Raw genomic sequence first — 10036 nt, forward strand, 5'->3', positions numbered from 1 at the left:
CAGCTGTCATGAAACACTATCATTGCTCTTTTGTTTTCTCAGTACTTCAAAATACAAAATCCATCGTCAATGGGAAGGTTTGGGGGCAAATCCCTATCATGGAGAAAGGCCCCAGGCTTGGTCAACTTGGTCCTTTGTAGTCTTTCTTTATTCAAGTACTCTGTATTTTTGTTTGCAGCCAGCTTCCACTCTTCTCCTTTATACCAGGATTTGTCTCCATGTTCCCTTGTTTTTTCTTTCTTTTTTTGTCAAGGATACTTTGGTATGGATCATGTAGAAAACAAGGTTATCTATACCAGACCTNGAGCTCTGGGCTCATGGTTTCTCTTGTAACATCAGGAATATGCCTAGAAAAGATGTTCAGATACTGGGATGCCTCTCTCTCAGGCTTTCCCCAGATCATTTGAGAAAGCTAACTTTCACCTTTACAATTGCACATTGCCCACCCCTGGAAACTTCCATGTAAAAAGCAGTGTGCACAGAATGATCTTAGAGTGTATAATGAAGAATTCTCTCCCAAAACACAAGTTAACAAAACCTTAATGTTTGTTGTTGCCTTTTTGAACAACAACAACAAGTCAATTATAAACTGACAGGCTTGTGGGAATTCTTCGTGGTTTTGTTTAAATTCACAGTAGCAAATGGTGGTGGGTAGAAGAGGAGCCATGTCTGTTCAAATGAGCTGTATGTACAGTAGTGAGCCTGGGAGTCAGAGAGCATGATGGTATCTGTGGCCACCATCTTACACTGACTGGCGATGGGCCACGGAGGGAACTAGGCTGTCAGTGTCACCAGGGAGTGGCAGAGCTACCCTGTGGTAGTCAGGAAGGCATCCAGTCCAGCTCTGCAATCAGTTTGTGATCTTAATAAAGAAGGCAGGAGCATGGGAGAGGAACCAGAACAAGGGCGTGTGAGACCCCCATGGACTTTGATGTGGCTAGCTAGTGTGAGATACAAACCATGTCAGTAAATACAGTACCGTGGTAAATGTGTAGAATATTGTAGTCTTGTCTTGTGATTTGGACTGCAAATGCTCACACACACTCAAGTTTTGGACAACCTTTTATTTATCCGGGCTTTTCCTTTAGAGCCCTTTAAGGGTGNGTGTGGGAGTGAGAACAGAGTAGCGTCTTTCTCCAACATCTTCAGGATGAGACAAGCAGGCCATTCAGGGTTAGACCTGTTCACAGTGGCATGCAATCCAGCCATGATGGTGCTACCATACTCTACATCAGTGGTTCAGAGTGTGATCACAAGACTCAAGGACCCTCAAAGTATATACAAGCTGAAAACTAACTCTATACTAATACTAAGTAAGACACTCTCTCTCCCCACCGCCCCCCCCCCCACACACACAGAAGCATGTGATATCTTAGAAAGTCATCATGGCTATGCTAGCATGTATTCTTCTCTTTTCTAAGCATCCCATTATCATGCTAAGCTGGTGAATATTGATAGAATTCACCCGAACAGCAATTTGGAAGAACTTAACAGGCTCCTATGACAAAACTTTGTGGCCTGCTCTTTCTGATATTTGATGGGCCTCATCTGACACTGAAAACAGGCTGTCTCACTCTCTGATCATCCTCATTGGTGCATGAGGACTCAAGGCCTAGAGAAGTAGTGACTTAGTCATTTTTACTGTCTGAGTCTGAACATGGGTGTTGAGTCCTTAGCTCCTTTTCTGACCGTATGATCAGACACCCAACGACCAGGGAACTGGAAACAGTGAGCTTTGAGCACTGTCTTCCCAGAAACAGNAACTCCTCTCAGCCCAGCCCAATCTTCAGGAGTGTCAGTAAGATCGTGCCCACAGACACTGAGGCAGAAAGCATACACTGGCGGTTTGCTTCCTGATTCCACTTCCAGTGTGTCTGGATTTTTTTTTAATTAAAAGATTTCACTTAAAAATTGCACATTGACAGCTACCTTTGAAAATCTGGGCGACTAAGCTGTATATACATTGGAGTGCCCATAGAGCNAGCAAGTCAGCTGCAGTCTGAATTTGATGCTCAGCTGCAGTCTGAATTCGATGCTCCTTTTAGGAGAAATGAGTGGCCTCCAGTGGCCTCTAGTGGCCTCAGGTCTCCCCTCTCCTTATCACCTCATTCACTTCTGTGCCCCTCAGTCATGTTACCTGTGTATGGTTAATGCTCTGTCCCCAGTGTAGCATTTTCAGGCTCTCTTCCCATCTCCCTCAGCCTCTCCTGTATGTGCATAAGGAGGCCAGAGGTCANCCTCAGGGTCTTCCTCAGTTCCTGTCCACCGTTTTGTTTGGGACAGTCACTCTCACTGAAGCAGGCCCTCCCTGATATCAATGGTGTGGCTGGCCCATGAGTCCAGCACCTGTCTGCCTCCATGACCAGTGCTGTTGGGATTACAAGCGGTGGCCTGCTTTTGAAAATGTGTCTCCTGGAGATGGAACACTGCTCCTCGGGCTTGTGAGGCAGATGCATCACTCAACTGAGCCCCCCTCCCCTCAGACCTGCCGTCTTAGCTTGTTTGAAAACCCAAGAGAACAGATAGAAATGTTGCAAAGAAAATTTCCCTCTACTTCCAGACTTGAGTGTAGTGAAGACCTCCGTGACGGAGCTGGGGAGAGAGCGAGTCCCTTCCTTACTGAAGCCTGGCATTCTGATTCATTAAAACAGGGGGGCTCTGCCAGTGAATTAGTGTTTATTTTTAAACATGCAGCCTTGTCTCTTTTAAGGNGAGTAGTGAAGTAAGCACATTCTGCTCCTGCCCTCATTTCGTGTTTATTTTGGTCCCGTCTATTGTCCCATCATTATCGTGTCTGGACCCTTTTACAAAACTTAAAATGCCTGCGAACCTCACCGGGCGTGCGTGTCAGGCCAGACAGGTTTGCGGTGGTCAGCCGGAAGTACTTCAGTGGCCACAGGATTTTGACAGAATTAATGAGTTGCAAATATTTGTGCTTAAAATAGTAGCATCNCATTTCAACAGTAAGCAGCGTTTATCCTAATTTCTAAATATAGACTTGTCTCTTTTCTACCTTTACTTCACCCTGGGCGGCGAATTGTCTTATAAAGCTAGAAATTGTACCTATATTCTGACTGCTTATGGCGAACAGACTATGATATACATGCTTAGCATGAAATAAACAGTTAAACAGTGGGATGGACAGATGGAAAGGGACATGTGTGCTTCAACTGTGGATCCCTGGATTGTATCACAGTTTCCAGTAAGAATTTGCATGCTTCCTAATTTGAGGATTAGCTGAGAAAGTTTTTTCTTTTTTCTTTTCTATGTGCGTATGAGCCCAGGCTACTGTGTCTGTCTCTGTCTCTGCCTCTCTCTCTCTCTCTCTCTCTCTCTCTCTGTGTATGTGTGTGTGTGTGTGTGTGTGTGTGTGTGTGTTAGCCACCCCCTCCCCCCCATTTGCTGACTTCAGGTCAAAAGACAGGTTCTGCATCTACTTACTTCTGAGTAAGCTGTCTGTTGAGACTAGAGTGCAAGATGAAGCGGGTGAGACCGGAGGGTGTCTTCTACATTAAAANTCTATCTCTTTGCAGCCATACATGGCATCATTATTTGGCCATTAGTGAAGTCTCATGTGTGACAGTAGCTGTTAGGCAATGTCCCCTCTGAAGGGGGCATCCAGCTCTTAACCTATTGCTGAAAGAGAAACACCATTGTCCATTAATACTACTGGAACGAAAGATGAATGGGGACTTGGCCTTGATCTGACAGTGAGCTTGACTTTGATAGCTCATCCTTTAAAAAGGTTCTTTTATATCTATGAAAAAAAGCATGACGTCAAGCCAGCAGGGAAACTGATATCAATATTTAAGACCAAACTAGTAGGAATTAAAAAAATAAAAGTCCCTTGTGAGGACAGCTTTTTTTTTTACATGCATAACTAATTAGCTTAGGTTATTATAAGCTGTGCTGCTGTGATAACGTCTCCGGCGGTGCCTCGGGATGCCTTGTTTATGGTGCCTTCTTTATGCCGGTTGCTCTTCGAATTGGAATTACAGAAAATAGAGGGAGGACTAAGTGGTCTGCGGTGTCTCCTGGGCTTGGGGTTGCCTGAAACCTTGCTATGCTGGAAATGCTAGAGTACAGTCACTACCAGGTGAGCATTTCCTCCTGTCTACACCTGGAGCCTGACTGCAAGGGTATTATATACCTGGGCTAATTGGCCTCTTTAATGTTACTGCACTAAGGACCCAATTCGAAATAAGGACAGATCTGCTCCTTTAATGCTATTTATTTTCTGATGCCCTAAGAAGTAATTTACTATAGCTTTAGACCTAGTAAATAGCAGGCAGATTTATTTCCTCAGTAGGTAACTGCTTTCTCCCCACCAGCTCTTGTTTAGAGTGGATGAGATAAAATTGTGTTTGTCAGTGAAAAGTAACTGTAAATCAAATGTCATTGATTTTGCTTATTTTTTTTAAAAAAGCATTTCTAATTCCCTGTTAGTGTTGATGGAAAAGGACAGCAAATACCGTTCTTGTTCGTCAATAAGTATGCCTTTTAAAACTCTTACATACAAGTGATATGGACTTGAATGTAACTGCTTTGTGTAGAATTGCTTTCTCCATAGAGCTCATTCATATTTAAAATCCTGAATAATATTTTTATATATGAAAGGAAGTAACCAGTAAATCCTTGATTTAAACATGGCAATATTTCTAATTATTTCTATGATAATTTTAGTCAGTTCTTAAGGATTTTGTGTGTGTTTGTGTGTAGATTTGTCTCTCTCTGTGTGTGTATGTGTGTTTTTCTGTGAGTGTGATTCTGAGTGTGTGTGTGTGGTGGGGGTGGGGAGTGTGTGCATGATTGTGTGTTTTTGTGCATGCANATACATTTTAACAGAAAGCTATTCTATTTGCCAAGGAAAACAAGATAAAACAGAGTTGTGCATTTTCAAGTTTGTTGTTTTGATTTTTGTGTTGGGGAGATTTTCGCCTCATAGATACTTGCAAATTTTAATAATTAGCCATGAGAAGAAGGGCACTAGGATAGAGTTAAATGTATAGTTAATTATCAGGGAAGTTAAACAAGATAGTTTTACCCTGGATTCTAAGAGCTCTAAATCCTGCAATTTAGATTCTCAGCTTCAGTACTATCAATTATTATTATTATTATTATTATTATTATTATTATTATTATTATTATCACAATGGCCAGTACCTTACAGGGGATTGACAATCTGTTCTTTTGGTCAACTGGTCAGTCTCACAATCTATGCTACAGGAAAAGCTACTTGAAAGCCCCGAATAACACTGCTATCTTCTCTTCCCTCCACGGCCATGCTCAGGTGCAGACCCACCTGGAAAACCCCACCAAGTACCACATACAGCAAGCTCAGAGGCACCAGGTAAAGCAGTACCTTTCTACCACTTTAGCAAATAAACATGCCAGCCAAGTCCTGAGCTCACCATGTCCAAACCAGCCTGGCGACCATGCCATGCCACCAGTGCCGGGGAGCAGCGCACCCAACAGCCCTATGGCTATGCTCACTCTTAACTCCAACTGTGAAAAAGAGGTAATTCACGTCTCCTCTTCTCCTCTGTTTCTTACATTCCATTAACTGTCTGTGGGATACTCCTCTTGCCCTTAATGATGGACTGTCTTTTGTCCACCTGGTCATTGTCACCAACCTCTGTCCTAGATCTACTGGTGTGACCGTTTACATTTCAGCCTTTGGTCACGAAGACTAGGTTACTGGGTTTATTGCACACGACAGGAGACCTGACTTGCTCTAAGCAGAACTCGGAGGCGAGGANGCTTCCGTAACTCCCATCACCGTCCTTAGATGAGTGTTTTCTTCCCTTCGATGCCTTCCAATTTGTGAAGCAGTGAACATACAGACAGGAGAAGGGGAAAGTGGAAAGGGAAAGCAAAAATAGAAAAGGNGTGCGGCGGCAGGAGGCTTAGGAGCTCTGCTTGCTGTGAATGTCTGGGATATTATTTTTATGTTTCACGGAGTTGGAGAAAGAAAAAACATGGAGCGTGTATGGGTGGATTTGAATGGTATGGCATATGAGGCTTTTAAAGAAAGATCAAGGCTTATTACAGCATCCAGTCTCAAAATGAATGGCTGCCTGGTGACTCTGGTCTGGGCAGAGGGACAAAGACTTAGTCCCTCTGGTGACTGAAATAACCCATAAGTTGTGTGACAGTCACTTGTGAACTCACATTAACACTTCCATACTTAGTAGGACCTTACTAANACGAGACTCGAGTTCTCATCATTTGGAAATATCAGACACTGAATCACANCAGCACCCTTGTCCAATTTTATGCTCCAAATTTTGATACAAAAACTAGCTTGAGGGTTGGAGTCTTGTCTCTAATCCGGCCTCTACCAAAGCAAACACTTCTTATCCACCCATATCTGTCATATGCTTCACCCATGTCCCCCACCATTACTGTGCTCCTTGGTTAGCATCTGCTTGTTTGAGAGTTCCATCCATCACATTGCTATGGCACTAACATCCTGTGAATATGTTGCTGAAAGGCGTTTGCAAATCCGAGTCACGGACTGTTTCTGCTTCTGTTTCTGCAGGCATTTTATAAGTTTGAGGAGCAGAGCAGGGCAGAGAGTGAGTGCCCAGGTATGAACACGCACTCTCGAGCGTCGTGCATGCAGGTACTGAATGGCCCGGCAGGCCAAGGATGTAACACTTGATAATGAGTGAGAATCTATATTTGTGAATGATCGCAGCTCCTGATGACTTCAGGACCTCCTTTCCTCCCATTGATATTTTTTTTTTTGATAGAAGGATCTATGAACAGACCTATTTTTCTTCATAGTAACTCATGAATGACGAGGTAACAACTAAGAAGATTAAATATGTAAAATTTAAAATAAATATTAAATATGTGTGCCCTTTAAGTTTCCCACAGTCATACGGAGAGGGAAATAGCCATAGATTGTCGTAAAAAAATGCAGGATGATTTAGTTAATGTGCATAGATCTCCAGCACCTTTTGTATAGCATTGTACCAGCCTTCTAAGATATATTTTTGAAACCAAGCTGTGCCAATCTCTGCATTGTTTTATAAATGGAACCTCCTGTTCTCTGTATTATGAAGCTTCAGTAAGCTAATAATAGCTCACAAGCACTTCCCCAAGTATCTGAAGATCATTATTTAAATTCTATTTAGCGAATAAATGGAAGCATTTATTTATGTATTTATGTGCTTATTCAGTTGTACAGGATAGAATAGAATATAAACAACAAAATGGTTTCTTTGCCTTTATATATATGCTAAAGTATATACTATTTTAATGATACATTAAGGACACTAATTTTGCTCTCCTAAAACTAAAGTCAAAATTTATAAAGAAAAGTGGTTTATATGTCTTCAGCCTATTTTCTTATTCATCAACCCAGTCAAAAAGCCATCTATTGCAAATAAATAAGCTGATATGCCTAGGAATGAAAACTAGCATGAAGTATACTAGCTCTATTCAGACCTGACCACCAGTTATTCTTTAGAGAAATCATTTGCTATGACTCATTCTTTAGATCAGATGTTATAGTATATTCCAATTTTCTGAGCATTTTGGAAGGTTTCTCCTGAAATCTCATCCGTCCCCAGTGAGACAATATATGCTATTGTCCCCATCCCGTAGATTGGCATACTGAGATTTCTGAAGACTGGAGGNGTTGCCCTTGATCCAGGAAGAGGGTGACACTAGATTTGAACCCAATCCGCATAATGCTGGAGTCTCACCTCTTTAATGGGGGGTACACATGAACTCAGGGGTGCCCTGGGCATTCACAGAGTTCACTGAGTATCCATACAGCACTCTTCAGACCCAGGCACAAACACATCAGCCAGGAAGGAGCACACGGTGTTTACAAGGAAATGTTTCCGCAGACTCCACCACTGCTGCAATGCGTGTGTAATCACCGTTGTTTATGATGCTAACTGGTGTTTTGGTACTTCAGCAATAAAATTGATCTAGAGGGAATGTCAGCTCCACAGCCNTAATGATAACCTCGTCCTAGTGCGTTCCTCTGGGAGCACCAGACTCACTGGCAGCTTGCAAAGAGGTGTTTTCCTTGCAAGTGGCTATAATCCAGCCAGTGGTCAGGGGCCCCACTGGAAAGCAAGGGCCATGAACCAGCTATATTTCCTTCTAGAAGGCTGTGGGAAAGGAAAAGGGAAGTGGTAGCTTTGTGCAAGAGGGGNTTCCTGGCTCATCTTTCCAGTGTAAAGTGTTCAACAGAATCACAGCCAAGCTGTGCTCGTGGTGTGGCTTTAAGCTGCTTCTCATCACTGCACCTGAATAGTGGCTACCCTGCTAGTAGCCCTGCTCCCCCACTTCAGGGTGATAATGCACTGGAAGGAAACACCCAGGCTAAGCTCTTGCTGCCTACTAATGGCTGAAATGCTAGCTGTTAAGTGGAGTTTTCATTANTCAGTCCTGTTAGTGGGTTTCAGTAATATCCTGATTTTACTTGGGGAGAGAACACTTCCACTTCTTAGACTCTGTTGCTTTAGGTAAGAAAGGACCAACAACGTCCTTTTGGGGGTAGCCTTACACCTGTTTCTCATTGTGGCTCTTTTTATCTACAGATGGATGATGTAATTGATGACATCATCAGCCTGGAATCAAGTTATAATGAAGAAATTTTGGGCTTGATGGATCCGGCCTTGCAAATGGCAAATACGGTACCGATGGCCTTTTTAAAAAAAAAATTTGTTTTCCAAGAAAACCTTGAGGTCATTCTCTGTTCATTCTCTTCTCCCCACCCTGCCCCCCATCCCTAGAACTCAGTTTATTCACAAGGATTCTTTGAAAATTTTATTAGTAATCAAATGGGGAAAGGAGTAAGTAGTTTTGACATCAGAAATTAAGAAGCTTGCTCGAGTTTATCAGGAGCACTGTAATTAAGCTCTGTGTGCAGGAGTGCAACCTCTCTCTCCCTCTCTCTTTGTGTATGTGTGTTTATGTATTTGTACAGGTATACACGTACACAGGTGTATATGCAAAACTCTGCCCATGTATGTAGAAAGCAAATGTCCACCTTAGATGGATGTCATTGCTCAGATGCTGCCGGGCTTAGCAATTTACCTTGGATAATGTACCGTACATTATCACCCTGCAGGAGAGGGATGCTAGCAGGGAGCCACTGTCCAGAGGGGTTCTTTGGTATACAGCCCCTAGGATCTGCCTGGTTCTTCTCTCTCAGAGCCAGGATCACTAATTTGTACCAACAGGGCTGGGCTTTTATTGTGGGGGTGGGGTGGGGTGGGGTGGGGAATTGGACTCACTCAAGCTTTGTGCCTGCAGGAGCAAGCACTAAAACAAATTGAGCTACCTCCCCAGGCCACTTTTGATAAAGTGTTAAACATTTTCACTTTTGATAAAAAGTTCCACTTTTGACAAAATAATTCAGCTCTTTAGCCAAGTNACTNACTGTGACTTGTGCTGCTCAAAGCTATGTGTGTCAGTNTGACCCAAAACCATGAATAAGATGTGTAGGCTGGGTCCTATGTCCCCAGGTGGTAGGGAGACATTGAGATTCCCATTCCCCAGAGGAGAGCAGTTAAAGTTCACAAGGCAGTCCTCATGAATTTCTAGCTGCTTACAGTGCTCATTTGGGTTACCTCTTCCTCTATAACTTGCAGGTTTTTTTCCATATAGTTTATTCTATTTCAGGCCTTATATTTGTATTTATAGTCCTGTCTTACCAAGGACTTTAAAAAGTCCCATTCGAAGTTGCTTTTAGCCACTGCCTGCGGTGGGGTGGCACCACTGCTGTCTGAGATACTGCTGGGTTAAGCAGTCTGTGGGAGACTGGGTAAGCGCAGTCTGCTCACTTTGTCATGAGATAAGCTGTAAGTTATCATATTCTCCAATAACTGCTGTCCAAGAGAGTAACCTGTATTAAGGACAAGCCATAAGGGGGATAATGAGGACAAGCCATAATGAGGGAGTATGGAGTNTCATCTTCAAGGAGAAAAGTACCATTTCTAATTGTATATGAGTATGTGTAACCAGAGACTGTATATGTTCAAAAATGGTGACTTTTGTTATTTTTTTT

At 42.8% G+C, this 10036-nt stretch overlaps 1 protein-coding gene across 11 annotated transcripts in view; it reads left to right on the forward strand.

Annotated features, from left to right (window-relative positions):
• Nucleotides 1–10036, forward strand: part of Mitf (melanocyte inducing transcription factor) — a 206603-nt gene that overhangs the window by 172718 nt on the left and 23849 nt on the right. For 6 of the 11 annotated variants that reach the window (XM_021164525.2, XM_029478308.1, XM_021164526.2 and 3 more), the window contains exons 3-5: nt 5291–5518; nt 6542–6625; nt 8565–8660. In XM_021164525.2, coding sequence (XP_021020184.1) covers nt 5291–5518; nt 6542–6625; nt 8565–8660 — 408 coding nt within the window. Of the gene's footprint in view, nt 1–5290; nt 5519–6541; nt 6626–8564; nt 8712–10036 lie in introns of all 11 variants that reach the window. The other 5 variants (XM_029478303.1, XM_029478305.1, XM_029478304.1 and 2 more) reach the window with 1 other exon arrangement.

Source organism: Mus caroli, chromosome 6 (genome assembly GCF_900094665.2).
Source record: "Mus caroli chromosome 6, CAROLI_EIJ_v1.1, whole genome shotgun sequence".
Lineage (NCBI taxonomy): Eukaryota > Metazoa > Chordata > Mammalia > Rodentia > Muridae > Mus > Mus caroli.